Source organism: Diaporthe citri (genome assembly GCF_014595645.1).
Source record: "Diaporthe citri strain NFHF-8-4 chromosome Unknown scaffold_3, whole genome shotgun sequence".
NCBI classification, from domain to species: domain Eukaryota; kingdom Fungi; phylum Ascomycota; class Sordariomycetes; order Diaporthales; family Diaporthaceae; genus Diaporthe; species Diaporthe citri.
In genome coordinates this window covers 5,785,410-5,806,525 of record NW_025064848.1, presented here as the reverse complement: position 1 = coordinate 5,806,525, position 21,116 = coordinate 5,785,410, and the positions used below count along the sequence as shown (strand labels likewise).

Below are 21,116 nucleotides of genomic sequence, written 5' to 3'. Positions count from 1 at the left end.
CCCCGCATTGCTGGCAGAATTTGATGAACGCCCCGCCAAGTGCAACTATAAGCGTTATTGCATATTTTATCCACTTGGAGACACTTGCATATTGGATAATGATAGCTGTGCATGGTACCTACATGTCTCATTATATTCATCCACCTTGGGATCCATTGAATTCAACATCTTCAGCTGTTTGGCGTCAAGCATGTTTTTTTATCTAACGCTAGGTCTTTGAGCGTTTACCACTGCATGAAGGGACCGCATACAGCTCCGTATGTATACGGATTAAGAATGAAGCCACTTTGGTGTCAAGATTGGTAATTTGGGAGATTCACACAAACAAATAAGCCTCAGTTCAGGTACTCCTTATTTGTAAATCAACCGAATAAGCCTGCCACCTGTCACCAGGGGAGATTTAGAGACGAAGCAGCTGACTTCAATGCGTCAATTGAAGGGACTGACTGTAGTTAGGGTAAAGGTTTGAAACAGTAGAGGTTGCGGGCGCCAGCGCCACAGTAAATGTAGTCTGCGAATGCAGCCAGCCACTGTGGCCATGTAAACACACCCATTCTCACTCAACCCCTCCCCTTTTCGTTTTTACTAATGTGCCGTTAAATTGAAATTTAGGTAGAGGGGAGGAGGGTTGTCGTTAATGGTTGCCGATGATGGAAAGAAGCATTAGATAGCTGGGAACGGCCTTGTTCTTTTCATGTCTGGTTTAGTTAGATCTAAGCAGTATATGTTAGAAACATGCGGTACATTGCTTAAATGACAGCACGCACATAGATTGGGTTTGCAAGCAGCACGTCGGCTTCACTAGCGTGGTTTTGATATGGTGCAATGCAAACCAGTGTAGTACCTCTGTTTGGCTGGGAGCCATGCACCTGGTTAGGGGCAAGGCCTAGGAAGGCGAGGTGTGGGAGGGCTGGCCCTCTAACCTGGCCCAGGATCCCGGGCTGCCGAGCTGCGGGGCAAGTCTAACCGAACCCGGCCACACTCAGTAAAGCTCGGTTTAGACTCACCCCACCTCACTTTAGCACAGTCGTACTCTGACCTTAGGACTGTCCCAGATTCAGGGGCAGCTCAGCGCAAGGGGTGACTATAGAGGTACTGTTGCCGCGAGTGAATCTGCATTTGAACACAGCCACCCCAGTCGCAGCCACAGCTGAGCTCGAGTTGCACAACATCAGCTTGACTTTGTGTCCAACCCCCTCACTTCTCGGGCTGCTCACTATCTCCCGCATAGATCTCTAGGAAATCCTTGTCCCCTTTTCGACGATCACGAGAGCTTAAATGGACGTCTAGAGTCTTCTATCACTATCGACCCTCACTGCAGATTGTCTTACACTTTTGACCACGCGTATATTGCCCCCCAGCCATGGATCCTGTCTCGGCTGTTGGTCTGGCATCCTCTGTCCTCACCTTCGTAGAGTTTGCTTGGAACCTGGTTGGAGGCGCGATCGAGATATACCGCTCAGTAGACGGGACTCTGGATGAGAATGCGCGCCTCGACGATGTTCAGGATGATCTTGACGCTTTGTCTGATTTACTGAGCGTACAGCCCCTGTGTAAGACTAGAGCCGAAAGGAGGACCGCCAGAGTCGCGCAAGAATGTCACGCCGACTCCAAGAAACTTCAGAATCTGCTCAAAGAGCTCGCCGGTCCCAGAAACAATCGGACGGTCTGGCGCAGTGTGAAATCAAGTTGGATGAGTATCAGAAGCAGGAAGGACGTAGCTGAGATGAAAATTCGGCTGCAAGAATACCGGTCAGAGATTCTCCTCCAAGTGACATTGCTCCTCAGGTAGGTGTAGACTCCTGCAGTTATCGATATATTCAACCACATTCTAAGGACCATATAGCGAAGAGCAATCTAGCATCAACCTCGACATTGCCAAGCTCAGAGATGATTGTTCACAGTTGAAGATCGGGTTCAGAACTCAGATCACTAGCACACAGAACAGAATTCTGGGGGCCATAGACAGATTGAACAAATCCATCGGCGTTGAGCAAGCGACGAGTGAAACATCCCTGTCTGACATATCGACAATGCTTCTCACGATCCAAGCCGTAGTAGGCGATACCCATCTTCAGCACCGAATACTTCGCCAGCTCGTCTCCGAAGACATGGACTCCCGCGCCAATCAGATACCGAGGGCTGCACGGGATACCTACAACTGGACCGTCGAGGACGGCCCTTTGAATAGAGGGGATAAACGTGCACGTGCGTGGCAGCTATTCCTTGAATGGCTGAGAGCAGGGGACAAAATTCTCCACGTCTCGGGAAACCCTGGATCAGGGAAATCAACTCTGATGAAGTTTCTTAGCCAACATGAAAGAACCAAGAAGGAGCTGCAGGTATGGGCAGCACCGGACACATTGGTATTCTGTGTATTTCATTTCTGGAATCCAGGTTCCAGGATGCAACGGACTCTGACAGGGTTCTACCGCTCAATGCTCTTCCAAGCACTCAGCCAGTGTCCAGAGCTCGCTGCAGAAGTTTTCCCAGTGCAGTTCAGAAGAATGCAGGCCTCCGTTGGAGACATACTGGTAGAGAAGGTCCAACATTTTGACCAAGACCGTATTGAAGAATGTTTCAAACTGCTTTTGAATCGGGCATCCACGGGTGGATATCGGCTGTGCTTCTTCATCGACGGCCTGGATGAGTGTGAGGGCAACCGGCTTCAACACGAGGAATTGGCCAACATGCTGCAGAGTTGGGTTAGTTCTGGTGCCTTCAAGATGTGTGTCAGTTCCCGGCCATATTCGGAATTCATGCGCCCACTCGATCACTCAGGGAACAGGCTGATCAAGCTGCACGAGCTCAACGAGTCCGATATCAGGACTTACTGTCTTAACCGCCTGGCGAACGACATCGATGGTCGGAAGAGGGGCGATCTGTGCCGACGCTTGGTGCGCATCGTGGTTAAGCATGCCCAAGGCGTTTTCCTATGGGTTCACCTTGTCATCGACCTCCTACTTGTGGGATTTCGTCAGGGCGATCCCGATTCGGTCATCGAGGCCCAGCTCAGAGCATTGCCTCCCGACCTCGACATGCTATATACAAAGTTGAGGGAGCCTATTGAGGCGGACAAAGTTCAGAGGCTGAGGTCAAATCGAATGCTCCTACTTGCAACACACAACCCCTGTCGTCGTGATCTGACAGCTATGGCATTCTCCTGGCTGGAGGGGCAGCAATGTGACCAAGGAGGACTGTTGAGTCCCGACTTCCCATCAGCCAGCCACATGAAGCCATACTCTGAGGATGAAATTGCCAATCGGCTCGATCATGTCACAAAGCAAATTGATGGGCTTGCCAGAGGGTTTCTCGAAATACGAGGTCTCGCTGCTTACGAGGCCCGCTTGAGTCCTCCAGGACAAATCCGATCGTTCTTCAGTTCCATGGTTCGGTTTTGTCATAGAACCGCGCGGGACTATCTACTGCACAACGAAAATCGACGCCGTGCCTTGCTAGAAGCATTTTCAGACTTCGAAGAGTCTCAAGTGTACGCAAAAATCCGTATTGCAGAGAACATTTACGGCTGGCATTCAAGGTTCCCACCTGGACATGATGTCTTCAAGAACTTTGATCGGCCTTTCCGCCAAAACGTCAACCCGGACCTGATGGCTAAATTCGCAGTTCCACTTCGAGAATCACTGACTCCCACAACCTTGCAAGTCGTTCGAAACGCATGTTCACAATCTTGGGATCCACCGCCGGCTCAGGTCTCAATCATGGTGTATGCCGCGTATTGCGGTCTCGACCGGTTTGTTCTCCGCGAAGTTGCTAAAGACACCATAAATACCGGCGGGACCTGTGTGAGCGGCAGTGTTCTTTTGGCGGCAGTGCGGCAGTCGCATTATGAGCTGGCGTCAAGGATTTTAACAATGGGAAGAGGAATGAATGAGCTATGCGTGGTATCCGACAAGGACGCCGACGTGGAACGTTCAAGTTTGGTTCCCGCCTGCGTCGTCGCCATTGCGGACATCTTCGAGGACTTGCTAACTCTCTGGCGTCCACGGGATTTTCAAACGGAGAAATGGTTGAGCGTGGCGAGAAGTCTCTTGAAGTCCAATATTGGATTGAACATATCGATGTGGGCGACAGTACGCGGGATGCAAAAATTAAATATAGGATCTGGATCTATGTGGACCACCGAGATACGATTTCGAATCTCCTTCGCGGACTTTTTCGAGCTCTTTGAGATTTCTGGGAATGGAAGCAAAGATGATAACTCTGAATCACCAAATTCACTGGCTATAGACACCCTCCGCGTGACGAGGAGCGATAGAGCCGGCCGAGTGGAGAAGCAAGGGCTGGATGTGATGCAATGGCTCAAGGCGTGGCTAGGCCAGCCCTCTACCGAACATGGGCATGAAAAGACTGGCTCAGTCGAGAGGATGTTGCGCTTAGAAAAGATGGAGTGGTCATCGGATACCCAGGAGTTGGTGGAGCTCAGGGGATGGACAAGATTATATTGACCTCGGAGGCCGCTGCATTGCTACGCCACAAATCGTCACTGAGAACGGTCTAGATTTTGAAGTTCGATAGCACCAGTGAGTAGGGAACAATGGGGGAATAAGCTATATGTTCCCGCCGCGTCGCAAGAGACATGACAAGTAGACGAGATACGGTAAATGCGTGATGTGACAATTCTCCCACATACTCTCGGCCTTCGCGTTGTAATACCTGTGACGCAGTCCACTGCCGCTTTCGTAATTGGCTATATTAACCATATATCATGTGCAGCCTCACCACGCTAAGTAGCAGCAGCCTTGTAGGCCCTAGGCGGCACGCGGCCGGCGAGCTAAGCAGTGCCTTTCCCAACCTGCCAAAATATCATATGTCAGCCATAGTGAGTCACCGTGGTTGCTGTGGAAACAAGCATCACAAGAGCCACACGAGATTTATTTGCCACCTATCAGGAGCTATCTGATTTTTACTTGAGTATTGCGTTTCTGCTCTGGTACTATCCAGGCGTCACCACGTGGAGGCGCAGAATACGACTTTGACGCCCTTGGGGTCGTCGCCCAGCAGATAAACTCAGCACCAGCCAAGTCGCCCTCGTCCTTTGAAGAACGGTATCTGCACTGCCAGGCTCTTACCCCAGGAGTCGGAGTCCAGCAGATAAACTCAGCACCAGCCAAGTCGCCCTCGCCCGAAGACGGTATCTGCACTGCCAGACTCTTACTCCAGAAACAAAACAAAACGAAAACACCACAAAGCAGATTCGAGAAAGCAAGAAAAAGCACGAACGGGTCGCCGCCTAGCAGATAAACTCAGCTCCAGCCAAGTCGCCCACGTCCAAAGGACGGTACCTGCCTGCTAGGCTCTTACCCGTAAACTCCAGAACGCCAGAACGCAAAAGGTTATTGCCTAGCAGATAAACTCAGCTCCAGCCAAGTTGCCCTCATCCGAAGATGGTACCTGCCTGCTAGGCCATACCCGAAAAAAACAAGACGCACAGGGTCGTCACCTAGCAGATAAACTCAGCACCAGCCAAGTCGCCCTCGCCCGAAGACGGTACCTGCACTGCTAGGCCACACCCGTAAAAATCAAAACGCAAAAGGTCGTCACCTAGCAGATAAACTCAGCGCCAGCCAAGTCGCCCTCGCCCGAAGACGGTACCTGCCTGCTAGGTCACACCCTAGCGCACCCAACTAGACAACCACTGGTGGAACCGCCAGGCCACAGACCCGAACTTGCCCAAGGCTTTTCGCCTGCTGCACCCACCAGCGGCAGCGCTAGAGGGATTTCACCTCCGGTTTGTCGATGATCGCTGCATGCACTGTCGCTGCAGCTGTTCTTGGAACTCGGATGGCGTGAGAAGGTATGGAGACTTGGCGTTGTTCTGAGCAGGCTGGCTCCCAAGACTCCGTACTTGTTGTTGTTGTGGGGCCTCGGTTGACCACCACTGAAGAGGGATTCTCTTCTGTTTCTGAGATTTGGAAGGCATTGTGTGTTGTTGTTGTTGTTGTTGTTGTTGTTGTTGTTGTAAGAAGAAGAAGTAAAGTAAAAGTAAAAGTTTGTGTGTGTATGTTTGTTTGTTTGTGTGTGTGTGTGTGTGTGTGTGTGTGAGTGTGTGAGTGTGTGTATGTGTGTGTGTGTTTGGTAGAAGAAGAAGAAGGGAAAGGAAAGTTGGGTGGGAGGAGGACCAGCATATTTATACTCCCAGTCAAGAGTGTGCACCCTGATGGCGACCTGCTAATTCAAGCTGTAAACTGTGATGGCTGGCTGCTAATCCAGGAGAAATACTACTAGTATATAACTTATGTGTATTAGTTATATAGTGTGGACCGTGATGGTTAGCATTGACTCAAAGAGAACCTGTATGTTTATTGTGTGATCGAGACTAATATTGATACTAGCGCATATTCTATCCAATACCTGACATTAACGCAAAGCCTTTTACGATAGGAAGTTCTGGGACTGGCTGATTGGCAAAGCTAGGGAACCTTGAGGGGCAACATATCTATGCAATTCGAGAATCTTCTTGATACTCTAAGAATGTTTCCAAGAGTCGCTCCTAAGCCGCGCTAAAATACGTCTCTCTCCTTTCTGAGACCTCCGTGCCGATCGTTGTCCATGTCTGGCTTGATCTGTTCTACTGAGCGAGAAGAACAGCGTACCGGAGACTCTTGAGGGTGTGCCAATTGTGACTTTCATCCTCTCACAAGGTATTTCCACTTTCTTGAAAAATAGATACCGTGAGCTCGCCTTTCAGGTATTTCGTTCCCAATTCTTCCGATATAATGTATTGGCCTTGTGGCTTGATTCAACACTACAGGGAGCGTGATCCATAATGAATAAGGCGTTGAATTGCGGTACGCTCTGCTCAATATCCTTGAATGATCATACCAAGATGCATTACTCTCCCGCCCAAGCCTCTCATAAAGATCGGGGTCTCCAGCCTGCTACGGAGTGCAGCCAAGCCCAACGGACCCACAGCTGGACTCGCGTTTGTATTATTGTTCGCAGCGATGCAACCAACCACCCATGCGCGTGCCCTGCCGGGTGTGCATTTACTAAACGAGCCTGCAGGAGTGGTTTGTCTGCCTGGCACAAAATGGCCCCCCACGTCCTGAAAATTTTCAGGTGTTGCCCACACATCAACAGCGACTCAGGTCTGGGGCGGTCTGAATTGTTTCTTCTTTTGCTCACTTGCAACACACCAATACCTCTACCATCATGGCTGACAGTAGCTATCGGCCGCTTCATGCAGTGGACTACCAGGCCACCGAGCATAGCGCTGACAGTATTAGTGCAGAAACAAGCCAGGGTCCGACATACGATGCTCGCACACCTTCCATCGAGTGCCGGGATCAGGCCGAACGCCATTCTCGCGGGTCGCGTAGCTCCGAGCCCATACCGCAGATCAACAACTCAGCGGACGAGGGCCATTCCTCTCGGAGACGAAACGCACCGAGGCACGATACACCTTTTCTCGACGACCCTGAAATCTCAGATCCATCGGCATCGGTGGAAACGAGGGTCGACGAGTCGGAAAACGGGTTGCAGAGACCGGCTCTGGAACAGTCAGGTCAACCAACATTCACCACCAGCATGGACGGATTTCTATTTCCGTCCTCTTTTTATAGTGTCGCTGTCAGTTTTGTTGATATTGTCAATTGCGGCGCGTGAAGTTCTTCATTATGTCTCGCAGCGCAACCAAGGACTGGTGACGGTGTCCGAAGATATGCATTATGCATGGACATACGGGCCAACATTTGGTATTTCTCAACCCGCAGGGCTTGATTCGCTTTAAGACATTTCGTTAATGCGTCCTTTTAGTCCTGACCATGATTGCTGCACTATAGGGCCAACTGGAGCAGCTTGCCAAGCAGATAATGCCATGGTGCCTAATGAGCCGCGGGGAGGTACCTGCTCGGAACAGCCTCATGCTGAACTACATTACTTCGTCCATGCCGGGTTCCCTATTTCGGTCCCTGAGAAGGAAGCACTTCCTTGTTAGCATTGCATCTTTGGATCTCTGATTCTGCGACTCACGATTATCTTTGCCTCAGGCCTGCTTCGGCTAGAGTACAGGTCCCTGGCCTTCCAGAGGGAGTTGAATGTTGAGGACATCTTTGACCCCAGAAAGACCATCAGTTATAAGCCCTGGCAGGAGTTGAGTCCTGTGTCAAACCGTAGATATATGGATGTACTATCCGTTTCTGTGGATGCGAATATCCATTCTCCTGTTAAATATTCGACATGAGAGCCTTGTGATAGTAGTCTATAGGTGGTAAGGTGCTCTCAGGCGGCTGGCGGGACGTTGATAAAAGGAGCAGCCCAGAGCTCAAAATGTTTTGAAACCCCCAAATCGTGATATTTAGACCATTACACCAACCACTACTTACTACGGCTGGCTGATTTGGTCGACAACAAATCATGCTTGGGAAAATGGAGTGGTCGTCAAGTACCCAGGAGTTGGTGTCTGTCAGGGGTCGGATGAGGTCGTATTGACGTCTATAAGTCGGCCAGGGTAGTCTGTAAACTTGCGTGCTAGTAACATCACTAAGAAAAGTCCGGCTTTCCACGTTGGGTAGCACCAGCAAGTGAGAGCCAATTAGATATATAGCTCTGAAATAAGGTTTGGATCTACGACCCCTCTCCAATCACAAGTTGAGTTTGATTTTCAAAAGGATTCGTACATTGCTAGCCTCATCCTGAGTTCTGTAAGCCGGGACACTAATCTCACCTCTTTGTCTCTACTTAACTTCAGAGCAACAAATCGAACCTTCAGCCTCACTGATAAGCCAGAGTAAAAGGCACAGTCTCAATAGTGAAATAGTCCTCCGCAACGTCCGGGTCCCCAAAGATCCGCAGCGCCTTGACGACCAGCTGGTACTGCCCCGGCGACACGACCGTCCCGTCAGCCAGCAGGCCCGTGAACGGCGCGACGTAGTAGTACCGCGGCAGGTACGTGACGGGGTACCCGTACACGCTGCCGGCAATGGTAGTCCCCAGGACCTCGGCCGTGGTGCCGTTGTAGTTGGCGCTCAGGGGGGCGACGTCGACGCGGACGGCGCGGGAGCCCAGGTCGAGCTGGTACGTGGCGGCCGGGTAGGCGGTGCTGGCGTCCGGGTTCTGGGCCGCCGCGAAGGTGGGGTAGGGCACGGTGAAGGTCGTGTTGGCGGCCACGTCGGTGAGGTAGGGGTCGCTGTAGGTGGTGAGGTAGGTGTAGGTCTGGTCGAGGTTGGTCGCGTTGTACAGGCTGCCTGCCACGCCCAGGTAGGGGATGGCCAGGTTCTCGCTGTTTGAGCCGTTGATGGTGATATAGCCGCTGTACACGGGCAGGAGGGAGGCGTCCAGGCCCGCGGGGAGGGTGGGTGAGACTGTGATGTTGGCCGTGGAGCCGGCGGGGACCTCGATGGTGCTGTCTGAGAAGGCGAGGCTGGCGGCTACGTCTGTTGTTGGGTTGGGGAAGTATGCCGGCCAGGAGGCGGGCTCTGTGAGCGTGTACGCCGTCAGGGCTGGGACGTGGCTGAGTGTGTAGGTCACGCTGGACGACCCGGTGTTCTCGATGCCGAATGCATAGCTGTCGACGAAGTTTTCCGTGTCGTTGAAGGAGATGCTGCCGACACTCAGCAAGGTCGTGGTGAAAGCGGCATCGTAGGCCTGGACCAGGCCGGGTCCCTGTTGGGCGACAGGTGCGAGTCCGGTATAGGTGGCGGTGCCATCATTCCATATGCTGGCCTTGGCAGTGGTGGTAATAGCATTGCCGAGGACAGTTGGGTCGAATGTGCCGCGGACCTGGCCCACAAGTGCATAGATGGCTGCGACCTGGGGTGTGGCCATGGAAGTACCTGAGAGAACGGCGTATCCGCCGAGGGCGAGGGGCCAGGTGGAGAGGACGTTGCCGCCGATTCCAGCCACATCCGGGTAGACATCAACCTCGTAGGTCGGGCCCCAGCTGGTGTAGGTGCTGGCATGGCCTCCCGTGAGCGTGTTCTGGACCGAAGTGTAGAAGACGCCTGCATGGTTGGGGTCGATGAATGTCAAGATGACATCCAAGCCATCGTTCAGCTCCTCGACGAATTGGGCACCTTGCTCTGCGGATACCATACCGGCTCCCAAGATCCCGGTGGCGCCAGTGATATCGGCTGAGATGACTCTGTTCAAGGAAGAGTCAGCACAAACTTTCTTTTGCAGCAATGATCAATCATGCATGAGTGGGAACGTACTCATCCGAGTTAGCATAGAAAAGGATGAACTGAGCACCATAAGCAGCCGCGTTGTTGGCCTTGCTCGCGAAGGTGCACGTGCCACGGCGGATCAGGACGACGTAGCCGGACAGATCGGGTGTATCAGCAGGCAAAGCTGAGCAGGCATCGTCGACAACCGTTGTGGTGTTGCTCACGGCCCACAGAGGCAGCGTGACATTGCCAAAGGGGACCGAGCTGGCAACCCATCCGAACGGAGTGGAAGCGTTGGCCTCGCTCGTGGTGTATGTGGCCTCGGTAAGCAGCTTGGGGTACTCCGAGTTGTCAAAGGACGCGACCGAGGTGACGCCCTTTCCGTCTGCGGCAGCACTACCAAAGAACTGGCCATACTCACCGGCGTTGCCAGCGGCCAGGGTACACGGGACGCCGGCCTCGACGATGCGCTGGGTGGCTACGGACCAGGGCTCTTCGCTCCAGCCAGAGTCACCTCCGATAGAGGCAGTGATGACATCGCTGCCGGCCTCGTATGCCAGGTTGAAAGCGGCGATTAGAACGTCGTCTGCACTGCTGCCATCGCATCCGAAGACCCTGAACGCCCCTAGGGTGACCCCAGGAGCGGCACCGGTGAAGTTGTACTCATTCGGCTGAGCAGCAACGATACCTGCAATCTCGTTAGTTGCTTGGAATGATCATCTTTGATGGATCAGGACGCTATCTCACCTGCAACATGAGTTCCGTGCCCAGCGCAGTCATAGGGGTCATCATCAGGCACCGGAGTGTTGTAGCCTGTGTAGTTGTCGCCAACAAGGTCGTAGCCATAGGACACCAGGTATCCCTCACCGAAGCCGCCTCCAAGGGCAGGGTGGAGGTAGTCGATGCCAGTGTCGATGACGGCGACCTTGACACCGGTACCAGTGTAGCCAGCGGCGCGGAGCTGGTCGACCTGGGTCTGGACATGTGTCGAGAAGGTGTCCGCCTCGGTGCCGTTGTCTTGACGCTTCCGGAGAGCCCTGGCAGCCTCTTCCGGGGTGATGCTGGTGCCCGTGGTGATCTTCTTCTCAATGGGCACGTTGATGCGGCGCACTGGCCATAGCGACTTGACTGTCGCCAGGGAGACAATCTCGTCTACGGTCTGATCTTCATCGGAAAGGTCTTCGAGCTTGAATGATGCACCCTTGAAGAGGCTGTAACTCAGGTTCAGCCTCTCAGAGAATTTGATATTCTTGGAACTGAGGCTGTCATAGAAAGAACGAATGTCCTATCGCGAATCATTAGATACCCGAATGTCACCAGTATAGAGCAGTGGTGTCTTACATGAGCATCTTCGAACTCGACCATGTAGGCGCCAGGAATAGTAGCATTACCCTTGGGAGCCCTTTCACCAGCCGCCGACACGGTCGAGATGAAAGCTCCTCCCAAGAAGGGGAGTAGGGAAAAGAATGGAAGCATGGCTGAACCGTGCGTGTCACAAGGGACAAGACCAGTCGGAGAAGAAGATGAGTGATCAGGAGACGTGCCTCTCTGGCGACCTACCGAGACCAGCTGGACCAGACATTCTTGCGGTGATCATGAACATTGCTCTTTATATGTGGTCAAGCAATATGCACTCCTGAAATCAGCAGCGCTATCTATCCCACTTGGTGTTCCGCTTCGGCATGTGGAGGTGGCAAGCAGAGCTCACCCGACCAACGTCCAGAGGGGCAGCATCAGATGCACAATGGGTGGTCTTGGCTGCTTAACCAGGGAAGGACAGGGTCGATGCAGGGTGCCATTTGGGAGGCCAAAGCCGCAGATAGCAACGCAAGGCCTGGTGTAGGTCGCATTGGTATAGGTGTAGTACAGCATGGCCATACGCGTCCCCCGGTGTCCAACCCGCGTGCGCGTGCTGATATGAGACTATGGGGTGCTGGCGGCGAGGTCGCAAGGCGAGTGGATGTCATGTGGCCCGTTGCCGCCAATCTGATGAGGCGGCCCCTGACAGCCGACTGGCAGGGTGCCATCGCTGGGACCGGGCCCGCGGGCGAGAAGCTGTCGGGAGCTGGGGTGCTCACGTGGAGTTCCTCGCGACCTTCCGCTTCTGGCCAGGCACGGTTATGAGTATTGGCACCGCCAAGACAAGGCGTGATAAGATACCACTGCACCCATTGCATGCAGAAGAGCGACGGCTCCCACCAATCACGCCTGTGCCAGGAGCCTGGGTTTGAAACAAACTGATATCTATCCGTTAAGGCACACCAGCTTCGGCATGTAGATACCCTACTACAAGTGCACTGCACATATAGTGCACGATGTAATGTTGTTAGCTCCTAGATGTAGGTCGCGAACGGACCGCTTTGGGGATCCGATGGTTGACGTCCATAGCGGCCGCAAATCCGAGAACTAGGACTGCTGCAGGGACGGATCCCTTGATCATGCAGGCATGCAAGACTCACTGCAGAACCAAGCCAATAATACAGCAGTCACCGGATGGAGATCGCGTAATTGTGCAGAAAAGTGGTGTCGAAATTACCTCCGCGCTGTGCGACTAGGCTAGAGTATTTCTGCGCAGATGCGGTCCTCCTTGAAGCGCCCCGGTAATAAGAACATGCATGAAATACGAAGGATCGCGACAGCTGTTTTCCGAACACCTAGTTGAAAGATGGTTAGAACGTCTCCACAGAGGCACATACACGAAGGTCGAACAAGTAGTAATATCCTTTGCCTTCTAGTCATGAGCGACCAGACTTCATGTCGACTTTCTCACCCACGATCGGCGGAAGTCATCCGGGCCGAACCGTTGTCAGAGCCTAATTCCGAGTCTAATGGCAAGTACACCGGCTCGGTGGCTCTAAAATACAGCAAGAGAGCTTATATAATACCAGCACATTCCCCACAACGACCCACCACAATTCTCGCCATTCGCACCCAAGATCGAGTTCCATGCATACAGCTGCGCAACCGAGATTCCATGAAGTACTGAAAAAGGTGAGCACCAGTCCTCATCCTGCGCCTGGCCGTATTTTTTAATCCAATGGTCATGGCGGTCGGCGTGGAGCTGATGGTCCTTGCTTCAGACCTTTCGAAGCGGACGCAGTACTAATAGCCTAAAAGCACGAGGTTTGTCAATCATCGCCCCAGAACAAGAGGGATGCGGAAGAGGGTGCATAATTAAGGAAGTACGTACCTGCCCACATGCCCGAGCAGTCCGCACAGACGTTGGGATTTCACTCAAAGAATTGCATTAAACTTTTTGTTAGAAATAATAACCTTGGCTGTTGTCATTCCGGATGTAAAGGTGGCGCGTAGCTGAAGTGAGAAGATGCATGTGTGGTTACCCAAGCACAGCGTGCAATTCCCAGACTACGTGTGTCTTTTTGACCGTTCAGCTATTGCATTGATATCTACTACATAATGCAAGTTAAATTTAGTGAACTCATGATTGGGTGTGTACGGACAGATCAGTATTATCTGTCGGCTGTGCCATCTACTTCTGCAGTCACTGCCACCTCTTGAACGCGCTGCTATCTCTGAGCTGGACTCGGTTTTTACGAAGTAGTGGCCCCCATGCTCAGCTGGAACATCACTATATGATTCAAAGAGGAACAGGTCGACTGCCAACATCACGGGAGTTCAAAAGAATGGTCGGTTCTGACACCTCATTTTCTTTTATCGGCCCCCAAATTTGGATCCGGCAGCTCTGGATCTGCACCTGCATGCGTTGCCTACATTAGGCCCCCAGACAACGTCATTCCACATCTTACGTGAGATCTCTCTTGCTGCAAAATAATAAATGGGGTCCAGTGCTCGGGTGAAGTGCAGCTCTAACCGCACATTGGCAATGGCTCATCCCTTGTGGTGCGTGTTCTCATATGTCAACCATTGGACATGAGCCCCTCTGCACTGTGTGGCCGTGCCTCAGGATCATCCCGGCGAGAATGAAGGCTGAAGGAGAGTGTTGGGGGCTAGAGCCGGATGAGTTGATCAGTTCAAACGATTCAGAAGAGTCGTACCTAGGAAAATACAGTATATAAATGCATGTCTCACTTTCGCAAGCCTTGCGGCAACGGCCAAATGCATGCATGTTTCATTTCAAAATTCGCTGAGAACCAACGGCTGACCGATAGAAGGCATTCCAAGACAGCCCGACAAAACCATGACTACCTACGCTGCTATTGAACCCCCATATGCAGGAACAGCGGGCGCGGAGCCGACGACCTCCTCTTTGCCACCAGGAGTGACACACAACATCGACCTCACGAGCTCATGTCTCAAGCTCTACCTCTATTGATGCCCCAGTACAAAGCGATGCCACGCCATTTACATTCATTCAGCTTCATAACAACAAGGACATCTTCCCACTCAGGGAGGATCACTTCCTCAGGTCGGACTTCGACCAGATCTGTGAGACAAATGATTGTCAGGCAGACTGCTTCAATATGACAAGAGTCTTTAGCGCAAGCCAGCATGCCCTAGCCAACAGCACTGATCGTTACGAAGTCGACATACCGGTTACGCTTTTTGGGATCTGCAGTAACCTCGCGAACGCCACCGAATCTGTAATCCGGAATGGCGACGAAACGACGGCATCCTTCTTCCCAAGACCCTTGGCTCAGATATCCAACGACAGCGACCTCCTCGCAGCAAACCTTACGACCTGTCTCGCCACCACCTGCGAGATGACAAGGCGTCCATCCGAATGCGTCGACTACTGTGGGCCGGAAAATCTTCTCCAGTCGCCGACCGAATTTGATTTCAGTTCGGGTCTGTTTCGATGTGCCAACAAGCTTTGCAGTAACACCTGCGGACTGCCGTTCGCAAATCAAGATGTCTTTGGCATTGGGGTATGCTTTATAAAGTTTTTATTGTGAAACCTGATATCGCTTCCAGATTGCTGATCTTTACCAGGTCCTGATATCATACTATGTTCAAGCCGTCCTGCTCTTAGCGTTGGCGGTAGCTGTTTCAGCATCTGCCGCCTGGCAGCTTTTTCGATTTGGTCGGTCACCACAGGTGATGGGTAGTCCAAGACCGACTCAAGCCGTCCTTAAGAAGTTTTTGGCAACTGAGTGCTATTTCGGAGGCAAGTTCTTACATCAACAAGCTTTATCTTTGTCATCACCACTCTGACCCTTGACAAACAGTGACAGCAGGAGTCGCGTCATTCTTCATGTCACCAGAGGAAGTCGACCCCTTGAACGGCTACGCCCTGCTGGCCGTCTCGCTCATGGGATGCATTGCTCCAGTATTCACGCTGCTCCTGCTCCACAGTCATGGCATCAAGTCGTGGCAGAGCACTGCTCTTTGCCTAGCAAGCTGGCTTTTGAACACTGTCGTCTTCTACATGCTTTTCGGCAATCTGAGCAACTCATTGAACACCATCGAACGAGTTGATCAAGTCCTGCGCAACTTGTTCCAGACAGAGTACTGCGGTAACTCGTCCGCCATGGTTCTCTGCCAAGAGTGGACGGGCTCAAATCCCGTGGAGTACCTAACCGAGTTTTACAACCAAAACATGGTCACAAATATTCATAATGTTCCAGTGTTATGGGCGTATGCGACTCTTGTCCTCCTGGTCCTTGTGGTAATGCAGGTTCTTGGACGACGCGATAGGCATACCTCTGGCTGCGCATCGATCAAGCAGGTAACCCCCAAGAAACAGCGCACCCTCCTCGGAAGGTTTCCCCTGCCCTCACCTCAATGCTGGAGGTTTGTCCTTCTCCTGGCCACGACAACGCTCTTTTCTCTCGCACTTAGCTGTCAATATGTCATGGTGTCAACTTATCATGCAATGGACGTCATTGACACACACGAATGGAGTTTCGGTCAAGTCGTCGCAGTCCTCATCTGGGTGCCAACACTGCTAGAGGTTGTGGAGTCATTTAATGGTAAGCGTGAGCTCTTGACCGAAATCTGATAGACTGCTGAAATGTTTACAGGCAAAAAGGAGATACAGAGGATAGCAACCGGCCGGCAAAAGCCTGAGCCAAGCACAGCGACACGTCTGCCATCCTCCGGGTCCCGCCAGCCGCTGGCACGTCCCTGAGCATTCAATCTCTGGTTTCCAAGGATCTTGCTAATCTACATACGCTAGAGGGAAAACGTCGCCGGATATTTGAGGAGCAGGTCAAGGCTAAAGATGATCCAAAGCAAGGCTGTCAATGATGTGTCATTTTGATTTTGTGTCGCATAAACAAATCGACTGAAAGTCATGCATTAAATTCTACCAATTATTGCATCGCAAATATCTAGTCTGTACTAGACAAAGCAGTCAATTTTCTAAGATGAATTTCGCTTCCCAAAGTCCCAAAAAAAAAAGAATTTCCTGGCGATCACTCGGGCGTCTCAGCGTAAATGTACTCAGGCTGGTTGAAACTGATCTTCTCCGCCGCCGTCCCACCTTTCAGCCAACAGTTGGCTTCATGATTCTCCAATTCCTTTGACATCTGCCAACCGAATACAAGGCTGTCCCAGCGGCTGCCATTATTGTTCCTGACGACAAACTCATTCATTCTCGCACAGGCTTCTACACAATCAGAGAACGTGTATGTCACAAGGGCTGTCCGGTCTTTGATCTCACCACTCCAAGGAGCATCCATCCCGCAATAGAATTGATACTTGAGTCCGCTGACGGCTGTGTGCTCGTTGGGTCCCCCGCGCTCCGCGCACTCAGCGGGTTGAGTCAGGTTGGTGGCATCTTGTGGCAACTTGGGCGCATAACCATTGCCATCATTGCTGGCATCTTCATCGCCCGAGCCAGCAGTCGTGCATGCGGCGGTGTCGGTCGGGGCTGACGAGGGTTCAGATCTGATGAAGGACAAAGTGCGAGCTCGGGACTGGTGCAATTTTACTATCATGGGTGATGATCAAGCGCACTTGTCGCAATCAGCCCGTTTTGCCCCCAGACCTCCTCCTACGCCGGCGCCGATGACCAGGGCGGAGACGACGGCGGCAAGTGTGGGCAATACCCACAAGCTCCAGCCAAAGGGCAATTTCTTTTGTTGAACGACGTGCACGTAGTCTGATGGTCTGCTCTTGTGCGTGTCAAAATACCGGAGATCGACCTCTGGTGCTTTTGCTGCTTGGTCCTGGTAATTGTCCACCTCGAGACCAGCTTCATTGCATGTTGTCGCCATTTCTTCAAATCAGAAAGTAGTTTGGATTTGTTCAAGACGGCCGTAACAGTCAGGCGCCAGAATGAGAGGGCAGCCAGGCAGATACAGGGAACTGGAATATAGAAAGAGAGAGAACGAGAGGGATGGAGCCTTGGGTCAATGTCGCGGTTACCTAGGTATGGGGACCGAGGGATCATTCGAACAGGGTGGGTCGACGGCGAGCTGAGAAAGCAGATGCAACACAATTCCAACCCCACGCTGAAATCATTGCGGCGGAACCAATGAGTACCTGGTACTGCTCAGCCTGATTGTGATTATCTATGTAGGTGTGCGGCTTGGTAGGCCACGTCGATGGCCTCCATTTTCACGTTGATAGGGGCTCGATCCCTTGGCAGTGCTTCTCGACGAGCCTCACCGCGATGCAGTCATGCACGCCGTTTCTCAGGTCCTATTCACCGGAATAGCCGAGACTACCTACGCTCAGAGTTTTTATGGCCTGCCCCTTCCAGAAGAGTGCATGCGGTTGAAAAGTGATGCTGTGTACATTAATCACACTATTCACTCGTGATCCCGCGACCACTGTGGACCGTTGCGGCTGCTACATTTGCATTTCCATCATCAGCTGAGCTCAGGACGGACTTCATGGTCGAATTGTCGACAACATATTGGAGCTGTGAAAGTGGCGTGCAGTTATATCAGCCTACCGAGCAAAGGCTTCCACCCGGAAAATAAACATCCTCTTCTTGAGGACTTGACATTTGAAAATTTATTTAGGACAAGAAAACCATGACAGGCCAAACACATGATGTAAGGCCTACTAGTGAAGAACACAAGCCTTTACCAGATTTATGTTGACTACATGATTGTCAATATAGCAGCAACTTAGTTGTCTTAGATTCTTCGTTTAAAGTATGTGAGCTCTTGATTTGATTGCCACAATGAGAGCGTTGCTGGACTCCAGTATGATCTATCAGTTTGCCGCGCCTAGTTAAAATACATCGCCTCAGCTAAATTATCAGGGTCAATTCTAGACACCGCAATAGTCTGCACAACTTGGCTAGACTTATGGAGTGAGATAAACAGAGCCAGAATGTGTCTGAAGTTTGTGGAGGAGGCCAGGAGCAGACTCAATGAGGAGGACATTCCTAAGGATTTAGACGAGAATGGTCTCAACGTACTCTATGATATAGAAGGTGGGTATCTTAAAGATGACGATTGGGAGGCTCTGAGGAAGGAGCTGAAGGCACTCGTCAACTCGGAAGAATCAACCTCAACGGGTTGGGAATGTCTTTCCCTTAAAAAGTGGACATAGGTGTCCATTGTTTAGGAATCCCAGTACATTTCTACATACATAGCTGCCTCCTGGGAGTGTGGATGATGAAGAATTCGTAAAAAGAGTCCAAATACATACTGTAAAGACCTGATCCCCGGCCGGCGTCACCGCAAGGCCATGATTTCTGTGTTGCAAGCAATTGAATTGCAATCTCTGTTTTGGCAAATTGCAAGGGGTGGATGTGACTAGGGGGTTAGAAAGGTGTCGTGGAATTCCTGCTAGCATGAGAAACGGGCAACTTAAGGTCTGATATAATGACTGACTGGGCATTGGCCGCAGACCTGCAGACCTTTCCAGCGTAGTATGGAATACGGATATATCATCTTTATTTCTCTGTGTCTAGTCGGGTAGAATCTTCAATTTAACTTTGGAACATCTGTGCAGCTGCCACTGCGGCTGTTACATATTGCTTGCGCAACTCTGACACGCAATGAGTCGCAGCCCCTAATGCTAAAGAATGCAAACCGTTTCCTTCTTTATCTGTGAAACCCATTCAAACCCTGATTTTTTCTACAAGTACACCAGGCCCAGTCTCTCGTAGGCTGTTGGGTCACGGAGCGATCTCCCAAGCAAGATCATCGTTAACGTGTGACGATTCACCTCCTCCCTCATAATAATGCCCCACAATCTGATTTCGGAACCAGTGTCATATCTTGGAGGAGACCTGACATAAACACTCACTGAGTTTCCCTCAGTTCCTGCCTTTAACTCGAAGGGCACGTCCAGATTGACGTTCGCCTTGAAGACCTCTTGGTCGATGTGTTGTAATCCATTGGAACTGTCGTCTCCCGGAATCACTGACACAGCAAATTGATCCAGCAGTGAGATAGTGCCATATATTTGGCCTTAGTTCCCGGGTCAGGCTCGACGACTTGTAAAGTTGGCGATGCCCGGTGTGCTTCCAGGTCAAGGATTCTCGTGGGAAGTACTGCTTCGGCTGGTCTCTGACACATAGCTTGTTTATGTGACTGGCAACATTTGTCCAGCCACCTCTGGATCACATTGAGGCTGTTCTCATCGCCGAAATTCATGGAGTATATTGGGTTGGGCAGGCGATTCTGAGGAAGTGGAGTGAAAGTTAACCTCGGTCCGCGGAAAGGAGCACTATGCTCAAAGGTCTCCCCAGCTCCAAAGGCGATTAGATTCCATGCCTCTTCGGTATCAAATTCCAGTTCGCAAGATTGACGCCGGTTGGAAGAGGATAACCACACCTGTCCGGGATGCTCGAGCCAGGCTGAGTTGACAGCCTTGATACCCCTGACAAGGACTGAACAGACGTCGCACCCTCCTTCGTTTGCGGCATTAACAGCTGAAACGATGCATGGAAAGGGAGATTCTCTAGGTCTGTGAAAAAGTGGCCCGGGGTTGCCATTCGGTAGATACAAGCCATTATGGCAGCCTTGACAACCAGGCGCGGATGATAAGAAGGACTGCGCAGGATCCCTCATGCTGAGTGTGCTAATATAGCGATCCATAGAGGCCAATATAAAGAGGTTCTACACCATATATTTATAGCAAGGTGGTGGACTTATGTTCTGCTATGGAGATCAGAGAAGACTAAGGTGACACGGGCTGAAGGAATAGATAACACCCAGCCAGATGCACTGTAACTAGGCATATACTGAAGAAGAGGCGGCCCTGTGGAGTACTTATAAATATGGACCCTGCTTACGTGGCGTCTCAAACAAGTATCTCATCTGACTGCAGGCGCAACGTCCGTCAGTGGGCCCGGTACATACGAGTACTTGAGGCACACTGCCAACTAAACTGTCCATTTCCTCAACAACTACGCATTAGAAAGGGAAACAAAAGTATTATTAGATCTATATCAAATAAAAGTAGCCAGATCATTTTTTTTCACAATTACTGTTTCAATCAGAAATCATAAAATAGTGATACTTTTCTTAGAGGGCTGCCTCTGCTTAGTTATCTGGCGGAACACTCCGTTTATTAGCGCAGCCCACAGATTATGTTTTTGCGTTTCTTTTTTTGCGTCTGCGGCCACAGAGCTTCGTATTCCTCTGTCGATCTCTGGCACGATGTCTTAGGAAACCTGAGTTGCGTCTCCATTCAATCCTGCTCTGGACTTATGAGGAGCACCTATGACGACATTACATCCATAGGAGAATGTTAGAAGCTATGACCAAACCGTAATTTGATACTGTATACTTCTGCAAGCTTGATCTTAGATAGGAGTCATAAGAGAAGATGAACGATCGTGCAGCCAAGTCGCTAAGCAACACGTGGTGTTCCAACAACCTCCCATCCCTTCCTTCATGGATATTCACCTCAGCTGGGCCCGAAAAGACCATAGTTGCGATGGGAAACTAGGAGGGTCATTTCGAGATTGATTCGTGAAGCTCTTGAATTCGAGCAAAGAGCACCAATGAGGGCCTCGCTCAGTTGTCGTCAAACCTTCTTACCTCAACAAAGGCGTGTGCTGATGCATAGCCTGGGCTTTCGTGTCGTCTTACTACCAGTGAGCACGAAGCGCCTCAAGAAGCTGCAGAGCAGACGTCAGGCAGCCGGAAAACAACACCG

At 51.4% G+C, this 21,116-nt stretch overlaps 4 protein-coding genes across 4 annotated transcripts; 2 read left to right on the top strand and 2 right to left on the bottom strand.

Annotated features, from left to right (window-relative positions):
* Positions 1–1,363: 1,363 nt before the first annotated feature.
* Positions 1,364–4,466, top strand: INS49_009119 (uncharacterized protein; the record flags this gene model as incomplete). Its single annotated transcript, XM_043169856.1, has 2 exons — positions 1,364–1,788; positions 1,847–4,466. 2 exons carry the CDS (start codon positions 1,364–1,366, stop codon positions 4,464–4,466), a joined length of 3,045 nt encoding a protein of 1,014 aa, XP_043027536.1.
* Positions 4,467–8,733: 4,267 nt separating this feature from the next.
* Positions 8,734–11,600, bottom strand: INS49_009118 (uncharacterized protein; the record flags this gene model as incomplete). The annotated part of the gene is made up of 4 exons (XM_043169855.1): positions 8,734–10,102; positions 10,173–10,812; positions 10,872–11,409; positions 11,466–11,600. 4 exons carry the CDS (start codon positions 11,598–11,600, stop codon positions 8,734–8,736), a joined length of 2,682 nt encoding a protein of 893 aa, XP_043027535.1.
* Positions 11,601–14,566: 2,966 nt separating this feature from the next.
* INS49_009117 (uncharacterized protein) lies at positions 14,567–16,173 on the top strand (the record flags this gene model as incomplete). The annotated part of the gene is made up of 4 exons (XM_043169854.1): positions 14,567–14,971; positions 15,036–15,126; positions 15,272–16,015; positions 16,067–16,173. The coding sequence occupies 4 exons, from the start codon at positions 14,567–14,569 to the stop codon at positions 16,171–16,173; spliced, it is 1,347 nt and encodes a 448-aa protein (XP_043027534.1).
* A 286-nt stretch (positions 16,174–16,459) lies between these two features.
* INS49_009116 (uncharacterized protein) lies at positions 16,460–17,263 on the bottom strand (the record flags this gene model as incomplete). The annotated part of the gene is made up of 2 exons (XM_043169853.1): positions 16,460–16,917; positions 17,035–17,263. 2 exons carry the CDS (start codon positions 17,261–17,263, stop codon positions 16,460–16,462), a joined length of 687 nt encoding a protein of 228 aa, XP_043027533.1.
* Positions 17,264–21,116: the final 3,853 nt, after the last annotated feature.